A 14836-nucleotide genomic window follows, 5' to 3' on the forward strand; every position below is an offset into this window, starting at 1 on the left:
CCCGGTCCCCTGGAGGCCCTCCGGCAGCGTGAGTGGCTGCTCAACATGCAGGAGCACCAAGAGATTCAGTGTCTAGAGGCGGCTGTGAACCGCAGGCAGGCCATGGAGGAGCGGCAGATCTCTTCCGGAAGCAGGGTAAGGCACTTCCGCAAGCAGAAGGATTGGTGGCAGAGTCTACTAGCCCACCGCAACTTAGGGCAGTGCAGACCTTGGGGATCCTAGGTTCAATTCTCAGCCTAGCCCATTTTGATCTGAATGAGCGTCGTACCAGCGTGCATTTGTTTGTTACTGCTGCGTGATGCACCTTCAGGACCTCAGACTAGCTGTCGTATTCCACTGGTTCTATTTCTCATCTACAGTGTAAAACAGTGTTGCCATACCTCAAAGGTATATTGACCTTACACTGTCTAAACACAAATATCTAGCTTGCTTTTCTTTGGCAGTGCCTTTTCTTTTTAGTGCTTAACTCCAGCTGCCTGCCTAGACAAATAATATGCTTGGATGAATCTCAACAGTTAATGTGTGTAGGGGTGTGCACATTTTTCTGCGTTCATCTCTGGGGAAACTCTAAGGACTTTCTAGCATTTTGGTCACTGAAGTCGGGGATTATGAACAAAAAATATATGCTTAACATTGTACCAATAAAAGCACTACTGATTTATAGTGTGCTGCATGCTCTAAACTTGCAGGACATATAGGCACATGCTGGTCACATTTTTTATACTTATACTGTGGCACTATGTTGTAGATTACACTATACTGAGGCAATGGAAAACAGGACATACACATGAACATGTGAATGACAGTGATGTGATTGCTGCGCCAAACTGCGCCAAGGGGCTAACCCTGCTACATCCTGCTACATTTTGCCAAAATATGGATAATCTGCGCCAAGCCTGCGCCAAAGGACCAATTTTGGTCGCCTTTCAAAACCGAAACTAAACTGAGTACCGTAATTGATTACACATGAGCTAGGTGGTGCAAGCAGCCGTCCGACACAAAGCACCCTGCATCTATCGTTCATCCGGTCTTGCATGGTTTTTCCCGCCGTCTCTCGTCTCGTGTCCTTTAAAAAAAAAATCAATGATAGACGTGGGCGTGTGTGGACACCCCGACGCTAGCGTGCTGGGTACCAGCCATGCTGTCATGCCGTGAAACGAAACCATTTTTTTTTTTTTTTTTGCGCGGCGGGGGTTACTTTATGGGCTGAAGCACTCGCTCTTGAAAGCAACGGCCGTGGCCAAACTATATTTGGTCCCTGCCTGCCAGTCACCATGGTCGCGCGACGTCGGATGTTGCCGTCCCCACGTCACTCCAGTTATGGCACTTTCTAACTGAAACGTAAGGACTGCCGCATGTTCATCAACAATCCTGTTCTCGTTTAATACGCTACTACAAAAATTCCTCTTTAGCTCAAACACTCCTGTGTCGAAGTATTGATTACCTAGGTTTCTCTCGGTAGGCTTTCTTTCGAGACGTACCCCGGTACGTGAAAAATCAGCCGCGAAAGATGTTGGTGAATATAATAATAATAATAATAATGCTTTATTTGAATCATGCCCCAGAACGACCACTAGGTCATAGTGTGGTGTCACATAAAATGGTAGTACATGACTTAACACAATGTCTTCCACTTGTAAAAAAGAACAGGCTAACATGCAATCAGGAATTAAAAAGATAAAAATTCAGCTCCCTTCTAAACACTGATATATCTGAAAAGATATGAACATGAGAGGACAGTTCATTACCTCAAATCTGCATCCTTACCATCGGTGACAATTTCAATTGAATGGAGGGGTAAAATATACTAAATCCTCTAACAACACGTGCCGGTACGTGAAATTTTAACGATTACACTAATTCACTATCTACACGACCGTGTACAACCTTATGTAAAAATAAAACGTGGCGAGCTATTCTTCTATTTAACAAGTTCTGCAACAATAAATCTTTACGAATATATTCGTAGTCGCAGAAACATCTCCTTCCAAAGTACCTATCATAAACAATACGAATAAATCGCTTCTGCACTCTTTCAATTTGTGCCGCATCAGATGAATTCAGCGAGTTTCACACAACACTGCAGAACTCGAGTCTAACCCTAACCAAGGAGCAAAACAAGCGCACCACGCACCAATGATTTGAAAAGTCCCGTGTAAGGCGCGATATCATTCCCATCACTCTAAGAGCAGAGGCAACAATTTGGCTAACATGATGTGAAAAACAAAGGTTGCTGTCAAAATACACTCCAAGGTCACGGACTCGAAGGACACGTTGGATAGTAGAATTACGAAGTAGATACGGATAAGAAATAATTTCACGTTTTCTACGCATGGTAAGTTGTTTTGTTTTATCAGGGTTGATAAGTAAAAGTCATCAAGACACCAGACTGAAACACGTGACACATCATTCTGTAAAAGAGCGCAGTCATCCTCCGATTGTATTCTCATGAAGATCTTAATATCAGCGAATAAACGCATCTGCGCGTTCTTTACGCACATTTCAATATCGCTAATAAATACAAGAAACAGAAGCCGGTCCTAAGTTTGACCCCTGCGGGAACACCTAAACTGGGCACAACATCTGACATAGAAGAAGTGAATAGAAAATAGGAGTGAGCTAAAGCAAAGAAGGCAATGTCCGCATGCTGAACCCGCACAGCGTGCTTATCTGTCTCGAGTTCAGTCGTTGCACTAAGAGCTCCAAGAATTTTTGGACCCTGGCTCGCAATGACTTGCATCGAATCGCTCAGTTTTTTTTTTGTTTTTTTTTCTGTGTTTAGCTTGTACCTCGCCTGCCGGCCTGGCAAGCACGTGCCGCTGGACTGGTTTTTGTTTTTGTTTTACTTCGTTTGTTTTTTGTCGTATGTTGGACAGTTACATTTTGCATACAATTTCGAAAATTAGTTGGAGACTGAGCGGGATGGCATGGTTTCGATCGAACAGCCATCTCCGCTCGCGCGACAAGTTCGCATTGTACGGCAGTAGTTGTTTCATCAGTTGGAGACTGCTTCCATTTATTATATTACTAGTCAACCTAATGATGTGATATTTACCACAAAGCTGGTCATTTTCAAATAAATTTAAATATCTGCAGTTTTGTCCGATACATTTATATCATTTAACTGAAGCATTGCAAAATGTGTCATGTCATTAGCATTTCAGTTACATGTTCAAAGACTCCCAGGTGGCCTATCTCGACAATAATTGGTTGATTGCGGCGAGCAATGTGTCCTTCGTTTGTCCACCACTTGAAATTAATATCTTTTTTTTTTTTCCTCTAAGAACACCTAAGAACAGCGCTGAGTAAGTGTTTCTTTCTTTTGTCTGTATGTTGATTTGAATGACTGTTCTGCGGGTGCGCTGTTCCCCCTGTACACCTGCTCCAAAAGCCACTTTCGCTGCTCCGAAACACTATTTTAGCTGCTCCAAAAGCCAGTTTTGCTGCTTCAAAACTCTGTTTTGGCTGCTCCAGATGGTGCTCCAAAACGGCTCAGGCCAATCACATCACTGGAATGACCTATTTGGTTTTTTTTGTTGTCTCTTAAAGGGATGCTGAACCAAACATTTCACGGTCTGTAATAAGTGGTGCACAACCTTTCCATGAGCCAGCCGCTGCCGGTGTGCGTGAATACATGCAATGAAATTGACGTCATCATATCCCCCATTAACGATCAAGATCACAGTGAAATGTGAGGGCTCCAGGGAAAAGGAGAATAAAGACAAGCTTTTCATCTCCACAGTGGGGTCTGGTGTAAAAGGTAAGCTATGAATTGGTCTAGCAAGCACAAAGCTTTCACTAGTGGAGATGAAAAGCCTGTTTTTATTCTCCTTTGCCTGATTCCCACACGTATCACTGTTATTTTAAATGAGAATGGGGGACTATGACATTAATTTTGTTGCGTGTGTTTGCGCACACCGGCGGCTGCTGGCTATAGTGGAAACTATCTGCACCATTTATTATGGACACTAAATTGTTGTGGTCAGTATCCCTTTACAGAGGCCATGCAACAATATTGGGTCAGATTGTTTCTCACTTAACACTATTCACATGGCACTAGTGGGACCCATGTTTACTCATACACAACACCACTGACCCAGAAGCTTCTTTGTTATGGCTTTATTTCAAATATAAAGTTGGACTTTTTCTTTCAGTCTGTCCTTCGCAAAACTTGATGACGTAGTCATAAAGTTGCATTGTTGAAGCGAAGCACCCAGGGTGACGAAAGTAAAATGCTGCTTCTAGCTTGGACACGAGCACACCGTGAGCTCTCAATTTGGGCTCGTCACAGTGAATGCTTCAATGAGCATTCGGGTAGTGGCTTGAGTCTATTCACTGCAATGAGGGGAGTAGCCTAAGCCTAACAATGTCTGGAAGTCAACATGTGTTCTGGGCTTTGCAAACACTAGCACGTGGTTATGATGAACATCGGCGGCAAATAATTGGCTCCAAATCATGTGTCCGCTTTTCAGGCAGCGAATTGAGGGGGTGAACGCTGCTCGCTTTAGAGCGCAGCTCTTAGGCGCCCATTCCCGCATATAGCGGCGTCGCCGTTGGCGTAACCGCTATGAATGGGCGCCTAAGAGAAAAGTGTTGAACAAAAATTTTTATTGGTTCAGTTTGGGTTCGGGTTCATGGCTTTTAGTTCAGTTCGGGTTCAGTTCTGGAGAAAAAGAAATAATGGTTCGAACTGTTTCAAACCGGTTTGAACTGCTAAATTGAGAATGTATTTTCCATGCTGTTTCGGCAATAGGCACTGTTTGCTCCCTGAAACGAGTAACTATATACTTTTTTTATCATTTATACCATCAACTTTTTTTTTTCAGTACCAAAAATAAAAAAAATTGTGTTATTTAGTATTGACACCAGGGTGTCGAACCGGAACCGAACCGAACCGAAAACCGGAACAGAACCATTATTTTTAGCCAAACCGGAACTGAACCGAACCGAAATCTTCGCCGCCATCTTGGAACTGAACCGGAACAGAACCGGAAAAGAATATAATGGTAACCGGTTCAAAACGGTTCACGGTAATTTTTTTTTGTTAGTATTACAAATTTATTATTTGGGAATAAAAAATTGGCACGTGAATTCCTCTAAGTATTGATCAAATCGTCATATACAGAATTTCAATGTATAATAAATCCTGTTTTTTTTGCGGAGCTTTCTTATTGGCACTATGAATAGCCATGTGTCACATCGTCACGTGACGTCATAATGTCAAGACATGCTGTCAAGTAATGTCACATCACGTGACCCCGTGACGTCACGTGACTCACCGCGTAAAGTCGATTCAAATTGAGGACGTCGCTAGATCTATTAACGTTGTTGATACCGTGACGTCACATAACATCACAACTTCGCACTGAGAGTCCCGTGACACCATGATGTACCTGATTGTCATGATCCCGAGTCAAATGCTCTGGTTCATGACAACCAGTATCGCCAAACATTCGGGTAGCGGCTCGTGTTCAACTCAAAGATTATGATGGGCCCGAGTCCCACTAGAGCTAGAAGCAGAAGCAAACGAAAGCGACAAGCCTCAGACACATGCAGCATGTTCGCGATGGTACCTTTATACGGCTTTGAGTTGTTCGGTGCTCGCGAAGTTAGCAGGAGTGTTTACAAGCCTGCAAATGGTACCATCATGTGCATGATACTCGTGTTTGAGCATAGCCTTCTTTATTCTACAAAGCTTGTCAAATCGCGAAATACTCTGGTTTAAGGCTAGCCGCTGTCGTTTGTTTCTGTTTGTCGCTTTAGTGGGGCTCGGGCCCCATTATAGCCCAACTAAAACTATATCTGAAGATTAGCCCATGCTTCGCTTTACCAACCCTGCTTATGACTATGATAAACACTGACGCTGCATATATTAGGATCAGATCACGTGGCTGATAGTTCTAATTGCGAGTTGAGGGGAAAGCTGTTTCATTTTTTTCTTTCGACTGTCTCTCATTTCTCGGAGGAACAAACTAATGGATGCTTTTGCAAGTTATCAACGTCAGGGATTACAACTTGGCGGTATTTATTGAACTGAAGGTAAAAAAAAATGCTGCACGGCCCATTTTACATGTATGCACACCATTGAGGCTCCCAAACATGTTTTCGTTATTGCTGAACTGCCTCAGAAAGTTGTACCGAGAATAGAAGTGTTAAAGGGTCTAAATGTGACGTATTAGTCCGACGTTGCATGGAACCATTAGTGTGTACGTGAGGGATGGCTGAAAAGAAAGATCCTAGTGGCCTCACGGGGATAGCCGAACGTTGGCAGCCGCTCTAAGTCTCACAGGAGCGTCGTTCTCAAGTTCTCCAAGTTTCGACCGCCCTGTATTTTGTTTACCCTTCACAGTTTGGTGCAAAGTAAAAGCAAGGAAGAATTACTGTTAACGAGTGACACAAATATAATTGTCGAGTGAACACCACTCAATACGGAGCAGGCAATCCCTGAGGAATAAAAAGTATCTTGAGGAGCAACTAAAAAAAAGGGAGTGGGGAGGGGGGTAGTTTTAAAGCATACTGTGTCGTAAAGATTCCTCTACCGCGCACTTTCGGCGCAGGCTAGAAAGTGTGGCCTGGAAACGATAGTGACAGATGGGTAGTTGGTACAACTTTTATTTGTAACAACACTCTTGCCAGAAAGAACGTTTTCGCCGCGCCAGATACTCGTGCCGTGTCTAACGAGGATGCACCAACAAGAAAAATGTGTGCCTCTCAAATACATAGCTTGCACTGAGCGCGAAAATTTTGCAGCGTGCATTTTGCCCCATCGGATTTGATATTCTCAGCAAGAACAACTCGCAATGACAACCAGTATCTAGTGCGATTACGTCACGTGCAAACCATGTTAAATACTTCAGCTTTCTGGTGAAGTGCGACGTTCGCAACACTAGCAGTAGACGTCCAAGGTGTAAAGTTGTGTAGTATTTATAGCAGTCTCGCGATGATATACGGCAGCCTAATGAAATGTTGCAGCACATGACTGATAAGGAACAGAGTCGTGAAGTAAGGTCCCAAAACAAGTGCACGTAAAACCTAAGATAACATTAGTAGTATCTCGCGACGTTTCGAGCTGAGGCAAGCTGATGCCCAAAAGTGACTTATATTAGCATTCTAAAAATCTTCATTTGCCCTGCGAGGAATCTATGTTTAATTAGGAATATCATTTTATGCATTTCTATGCATCTTTTTTTGCAGTAAAGCGTTGTGTAAGGGATTATTTAGAAGAAATTGCGTGTCATCTCTTATTTGCAAATTAAATTGACCGGCATTTTGTCAAGAGCAAACCTCAGAACCAGGCTATGCCAGTTTATCCAATATAGAAAATGTTCGCATGGGTAAGCACTGTTTTAGGTCAGATTCGATCTCAGTACGAAGGTGCTCATAGGTTAGAGTGAACAATTTCAGCCACTCCTTTTCGCATGATTCGTCGCCCGCATCATGGTGCTGAGAGCAAACAATGTTAGCTAGAAAAAACAAGCATTGCGATTGTCGCTTAGTGTTTTTATAAAATATAGAGTGGAAGGACTTGTCCCGTGACTTTCGTGACATTTTTAAAATTATATTGCCTTAAGATCAGTCGTCTCGTCGTCATATATATATTGTGAAACGTATTCCGTAAAACACATTTTATGGTATATATGGCGACGAGGTGCCCATTTCATGATTTTATTCACTGTAATTAATTTCTTAGTTCAAGGGCAAAACCACGATTCAACATCTAATACTGCGATACAAAGTTGTACCTGTCACGGGTATTTTAGGCAACCTACTTCACTTCGCGAAAACATTTCGATTCAGGTACAATGTATGTGACTCTGGTAAACGAAGGGAGGTTGAAGGCCCGTTCACACTCTTGCGACCGAGTACGACTGAGAGAGACGAGATCTCTTACAACTGCTTAAATGTTTCTAGAATGAGGGAACGCACTGACATTGTGGCGCCATCTATGCGGTGACCCTGGAACTGCATTTCACAAGAGCAAAGGTTTTGCGGGATTTTCGAGGTCAAATGTGCGTAATACCCATAGAAAGGCTCGTTTATAACATTGTCAAAAGTTTTTCGAGCCAAGAAAAAAAGGATAATGCTCGAGAAATAAAAAAAAAATATGCCGGACCGCCGAGTTTACACTGCTTCCCAATAGATGGGTTTAAGAGGTCGCAAGAGTGTGAACCCAGGTTTAAGAGGTCGCAAGAGTGTGAACGGGCCTTGAGTCGTATAAACACGACGTTTGGTATGTTAATGGAGATTTTCCTTTCTTGTTGTGTAGGTATAAATAACAGAATTTTATAATTTTTGTACCTGAAAATAAAACTGGATTGAACAAACGATAAAAAAAAAGAAAACTATATACTGTAAACGACTTATTTTTCGTGGGCTCAATATTTCGCGATTTAGGTCAAAGCTGAAGTTTTGGAATAATTCGTGGGTTGTAATTTTCTCGACGCGGTGGAATCTCACTATAAATTTCAATCTGTTTACATTTTACCGAAATTGTTCGCGAATTGTAGGCAATTTGCGAAATTCTCAAAAATAGGTCCTCGCAAAAATCAGATTGTTTACAGCAGTTAGTTTCATGGCCTAAATAGTGCCTATTGACAGAACAACGCAGAAAATATATTCTCAATTTAGCGGTTCGAACCGGTTTGAACCGTTATTTTTGCGCCCTGTAACTGAACCGGAACTGAACCGAAAGCCGTGAACCCGAACCCGAACCGAACCGATAAAAATATCGGTTCGACACTCTGATTGACACAACAGTAAAAGGAAATCTAGATTAGCATAGAAAACGTTGTGTATATTTTTTTTTTTCAGTACTAAAAATAAGAAATTGTGTTATTTAGTATCAACACAACAGTAAAAGGAAATCTAGATTAGCATACAAAACATTGTGTTTATACTGCTCAACAGACTCAAATCCATTTGTTTACCTCAGTCACACATATTTTACCTGAATCGAATTACTGAACTAAAAGCAAAACCCGACTCTATTGTCAACACAGCTTGTTTATTGCATAGGACGTGGTATCAGGCTACAAGGCAATATTGCGGCGGCTGTTTTGTGGCTGTAAACTGAGGAAATCACGCAAATTATGTCAGAAATATAGAGCAATAAGCTTTATGGCATCCGAAATTTCGGTCAATGTTATAGATTAACTCTACAGGGTAAGTGACGGTTTGGCAAAAACGTCAGAATAATCGGACGTGTCCGAAATATCGGCGTCCGAAAAATCGGTCGGCGACTGTACATTTTTGGGAGCATCCAGTTTTATGCATCCTATAAAACCGAAGTGAGAAAAAATGTTATGCCAGGCAAACACCGTGACTATGTACACACAAAAAGCAAACAATGAAGATGTTCACCTGAAAGCATTTAGAGAAATACATAATACAATTAGTTGCACAGCACAGAAGTGCATGGCACAATTGCAAAAGTAGAATTTGCTGAACGCACCGAAAGTAACAGATGCTTCTGTTGACAAAACTGGCCGAAAAAGCTATAGGGATCGAATGATCAAGCTTTAGGTATTTTGCCGCTTGTACTCTTGCACGATTGAGCGACTTAACAAAGAAATGCATCTTAGTGGCAACATGAAATGGCATCACTTGAGCAGTTAATGCTTTGGAGTGATCAGCCCATCCAATCTTCTGGACAAGTGATGTCCGCCATGAGCATCTGATGGCTGCCTATGCGAACGGAAGCAACTGATGCAGGGGTCAGTTCTGATGCAGCCGTTTTCTCCAGTTGTTGACTGCAGCGCCACAGGCGGCCGTCAGCTTTTTTCGGCACAGTGCCTCCAATAGACCGATCTCACCAGGAGTTGTGAAATGCCACCGCTGCCGTGGTGCATTCTCGTGCAGTTCTCCCCAGTTTTCTGGACGCGTCAATGTGCGCTGTACCCCAGGGGTTTAGAAATTTTCGGCTTGCCGCGAGACTTTTCCATGGGTGTTTAGTCACAGTTTTCAATGGGTGGCTTCACCTGTTCTTTGCCAGGGTACTACAATAACAGCACCAGGCAAAGAAAACATAGGATTTTATGTCTTCCAGAAAGAAAGCAGGCCCGAAAGGAGGGGCTAAGAAAGGTAAACAGAGCCGGACAAAGCGGCAGGTCGTGGTCTATTAGGCTGGGGTTACTGCTTTATTCTGCATTAACACGGATCGAGACCACAGAATAAAGCTTCCACCGTCAGGTGACTGTTAGCATTCGGAGCTTGTGCAAACAAAGTGAAACTGTAGAATATAAATTGTACATGAAAACTCATCTCCGCCCATAGCCTTCAGGAATCTGGCCTGGTGGCTTCTTTTTGAGAGATGCCAGTTTTTATGGCGCGTCAGGTACGGTCTTTATGTAGGTAGTTTCTTCTTTGTGTGCAGGCTTCTCCCTGCAGTTAATTCACCTTACCCTGTCGCACAGGCTGCCAACCAGAATAAAACAACTTAGAAAACTATTGCTCCCCGAGAATGTCTCTTTAGCTCTTCCGGCTTGATTGTCGATTAAATGTTATGCACACGCCTGAGCACCACCAAGCTCAGTTTTCCACAGACATATTTGATGCTGTTCTGTGGTGCTACACCGAGCCAACGGTTTCTCGAAATTTCGTTTTCTTTGCCGTTGAACTAAATGTTCACTTGTTTCCAAATTCATTGAGACGTCTGAGCAGCCAAAGTGCTTAAGTTGTGGCGTCGTTGTTTATCCCGTGGGGCCGCAGTGGGACCGCCGTGTGGATGCAGTGGGTTCACGAAGATGAAGAAGCAGACTCTAAAGCGATAAGATGACTGGAACTGTCCTTCTGTGCTTGCTGACAAAGTAAGGTGTCACAAACAACACAATCTTAGGAGTTACAGACATGCAGGATAATCCAAGCTGATACCGAGGCGTCCCAAACAAGGATGTACAATGATGTACGCGCACTACAGCCCTATGCAGCCAGAAATTCGGAAAGCGATGACTACAAGTGGCATAGCGGGGGGGGGGGGGCACCACTTCCGGAATGCGCGTGCCTGCACACTTCGCTTGGTGACATTGGTCTACTGATGTTGGCCTCACTTTTGCCACTACTCCTCCTTCGAGAACACTGTACCTCCATCACCCGTTTATTCCGTGTTTGGCGTTTTCCCAGTTTGCCGTGTGCCTCGGTGGAAAAGGGGGAGGAAACACGAGCGTTTCCGTGCGCCTCCATGTAGGCTTGGAAGCTTTCGGCGCCGCGGCCTTTACAATAAGCCTGGTCGGCCGCCGATGCACTTCGAATAATCCACTTCATAATGCGTGCATTTCATTCGAGACCACGTTGAACTCCGATAAAGGCGATTTCGTTATAACGAGGGATTACTGTATATATATATCTCTTTCTCTCAAATTCCTTACCGCGGTATATTGCAAAATCAAAATACCTCAAGGGCTGCAGTTAATTTCGCATTACAGAAAACTGTAAATGACTTTTTTGGGGGGGGGGGGGGAGGGAACCGTTCGTGCGTTCAGAGAAAAACTAGCGCACATTTCATAGGTTATCAGTGCCAGGGAATAATGCTAAGGGGTATATAATGAAAGTACAAAAAAAACAAACTTCATTGCCCTTTTAATGCATAAAGTCTGATTCACGTGGTGTGATTTTACTTGCGATTTCGCAGTTGCGACGTAACTCATGTGGCAAAAAAAAATGTAGCAGAAGCTGCGGCACTGTCATGATCGTGAACCGGAGGAGGAAATAGAAGAAGACGAGAAGGCGACCGATGCGTGGTGCGGGGAAAAAGAAAGAAAAGAAGAGGTTTTGGAACGAGCATCAAGAGGAACGAGACAGCACTGGTCCGGTGAACAGCACGGCGACTTCGGCTACGCTCCGGAGGAAGCCCACCCGAGGCCCGCTCCCGGGAGTCCACCGTTAACCAACGGGGCGACTTCGGCTCCGCTCCGGAGGAAGCCCCACCCGAGGCCCGCTCCCGGGAGTCCACCGAGATCAACCAACGAGGCGTCCGCCGTCAGAGCGGCAAGATGATGTTCTTCCCCAAGGAAAGAGACCTGAGAGCGCACCAGAGCCGGGACACTTCAAGGTTGTGAGTGCTAGGGGTGGAGACTTGGGTCTAGGGGACTAAGACAATACTGTACCGTACGGTTTCTGATGCCCTTCGCTTTTGTTTATTTATGTAAATACATGTACATACGGTGAAATTTCGTAACCTGTTCGTCCGGGTCCTCTGATTTCGGTGTCCGTCTTGGTTGAACGTGACAAATTGGCGAGCCTGCCAGGATCCCTTTTTTTCCATCAAATTTTTGCTTGAATCACGTCGACCGGGACACCTAGGGATCTGTGAAACCGGACGCAACAGTATGGAAAACGACAGATTGATCGCGGCCGGGGAAAAGTTAGGTTATGTAGGGGAAGAATTGAAGAAATGGGTTGAGGATGAAAAGGCTAGTGCTCGAGAAGAAAGGGCAAGGGCAAGACAGGAACGGGAGTTGGAGGGAGCACTGTTGGAAAAAGAACGAGAGGTTCTACAACTTAGACTAGCGCTACAGGAAGGAGCGGCGTCGGGTCGCGAAAGGATCCGAGGCGAAGGGGAAGGTGCGCCGCCAGGACACGGACACCAATTTAGTCCTCACAAGTTGATTCCCCAATTCAATGAAGACCGAGATGATTTAGATGCGTATCTACAGCGTTTCGAACGCACCGCGACGGGTCTCGACTGGCCCCAGCAAAAGTGGGCCACGACGTTGAGTCTTTGCTTGTCCGGGGAAGCACTGACGGTAGTTGGCCGCCTGTCCCCAGCAGACGCGCTAGATTACGCAAAAGTCAAGCTTGCACTCATGCAAAGATTCAGGTACACTAAAGAAGGCTACAGGGAAAGGTTTCGCGAAGCTAAACCGGAAAACGGAGAAACGAGGAGGCAGTTCGCCGCCCGGCTTGCAGGGTATTTCGACAGGTGGATCGAGGTCGCTGGAGTGGAGCGGACATTCGAGGCCCTCCGAGACAGCGTATTAGTGGAGCAGTTCTTACTCAGTTGCTCTAGCCGGTTGTCGGTATTTCTACGTGAACGAGACTGCAAAACCTTAGATGAGGTAGCATCCAAAGCGGATCTATATCTAGAGGCCCAGTTGCAAACAGGAGCGAGCAGGCCGAAGATGGAGGACTGCACCAAGAAGTCGAGTGCTGGAGAGACAGACAAAGCGACGAGCGGTGCAAGCAGAAAAACCATCCGATGCTTCCTCTGTAATAAGGTCGGCCACAAGGCAGAAAATTGCAAGAACCGCCCGCCTACGTTCAAAAAGCTGACGTGCTGGAATTGTGGAAGACCCGGGCATCGAGCCGAGAATTGTGGGACGAGACAAAACGATCGACCTCAAGCGTCCTGCGTATTAGCTGAGCAAAGCGACGGCAGTGCGGCCGAGTTTGATGAAGCCTATGTCACGCTTCAGAACGGCGCCAAGATCCCAGTGATCAACGCGGCCGTAGGACGACCTCCAAAGTTTCTAGTGGAAAACATGCCGGTAGTGGAGGGACGGCTAGGTGACCGCAAAATAACGGTTTTGAGGGACACCGGTTGTAATACGGTCGTTGTACGAAAGGAGATGGTTCAACCTGAGGAATTTACCGGGCAGTCCAGTCCAGTCTATCTGTTGGATAGGACCGTGAGGTATGTGCCGGAAGCGGAGATCAGGGTGAGGACGCCATACTTCACCGGAAGGGTAAGGGCGAAGTGTGTTAGTAACCCGCTGTACGATCTTGTGCTCGGTAACGTGCCGATGGTGCGAGGCGTTAATGATCCGGACCCGAAGTGGAACGAAATGGAGGAGGCGAGTCCAGCTGGAAAATTGGACAGGCAGACGTCCATAAAACAAAACCAGGAGACAAGCCAAGAAAAAAAGTGCAGAACGAGCTGGCAAGGGCTCTTCCGAATTAATGCCGGAGAACACCCCAAGCTCGGGACAACGCGAGGACGAGCCCATGCTCATCGCAAACGCGACAGAGACAGGAAAGGACAAAGATCAATCCAAAGAGCCGCGAGCCGAACTGAGGGTGCCGCAGGTTTCGCCACTAGTAGCGACAGCCGAAGAGATGCTCAAGGAGCAACTTGACAAGAGCCTCGAGAAATGTTTCCACAACATCGGTAAGACCTTTTCTAAGCATGGAGGAAGAACTAAGCGAAAGTTCTTTATAAGGAACAAGTTGTTGTATAGGAGTGTCATCTACAGCTCCGGAAGAAAAACGGATCAGCTGGTGCTTCCCGAGAAGTTCCGACGAACCGTGGTAGCCCTGGCCCACGATAGCATAATGTCGGGTCACCAGGGGATAAACAACACGATAGGGCTGGTCGCAGAAGAATTTTTCTGGCCCGGAATGCAGAGTGAGATACGAAGATACGTGCGATCTTGCGACGTTTGCCAGCGCACCGTGCCTAAAGGAAGAGTGGGTAAGGCACCCTTGGGGACCATGCCAACCATAGCGACGCCCTTCCAAAGGATTGCCATAGACATCATTGGCCCCATTACGCCGAAGTCGGATTCGGGAAAGAGATACATCCTGACCATGGTGGACGTAGCCACTCGCTACCCGGACGCGGTAGCTTTGCAAAGCACTGGTACCCCAGAGGTGGCGGAGGCGTTGATGGACATGTTCGCCCGATATGGCGTACCGGAAGAGATCCTCAGTGATCGAGGATCAAATTTTACATCGGACCTTATGAAGGAGGTGGGCCGACTGTTGTCAATGAGACACCTCCTAACGACCCCCTACCATCCTATGTGCAACGGCCTTGTGGAGAGGTTCAATGGCACATTAAAACAAATGCTCAGACGAATGTGCCAGGAGAGACCTAAAGACTGGGACCGGTACTTGCCCGCTC

At 45.4% G+C, this 14836-nt stretch overlaps 1 protein-coding gene across 2 annotated transcripts in view; it reads left to right on the forward strand.

Annotated features, from left to right (window-relative positions):
* Positions 1-14836, forward strand: part of LOC8027005 (TRIO and F-actin-binding protein) — a 41616-nt gene continuing 26780 nt past the window's right edge. For both annotated transcript variants that reach the window (XM_040221149.1, XM_040221154.1), the window contains exon 1: positions 1-135. In XM_040221149.1, the coding sequence (XP_040077083.1) occupies positions 46-135 (90 nt within the window). In that variant the 5' untranslated portion in view covers positions 1-45. The remainder of the gene's footprint in view (positions 136-14836) is intronic.

The sequence above is a fragment of the Ixodes scapularis genome, unplaced genomic scaffold (assembly GCF_016920785.2).
Source record: "Ixodes scapularis isolate PalLabHiFi unplaced genomic scaffold, ASM1692078v2 PGA_scaffold0__279_contigs__length_252992795, whole genome shotgun sequence".
Lineage (NCBI taxonomy): Eukaryota > Metazoa > Arthropoda > Arachnida > Ixodida > Ixodidae > Ixodes > Ixodes scapularis.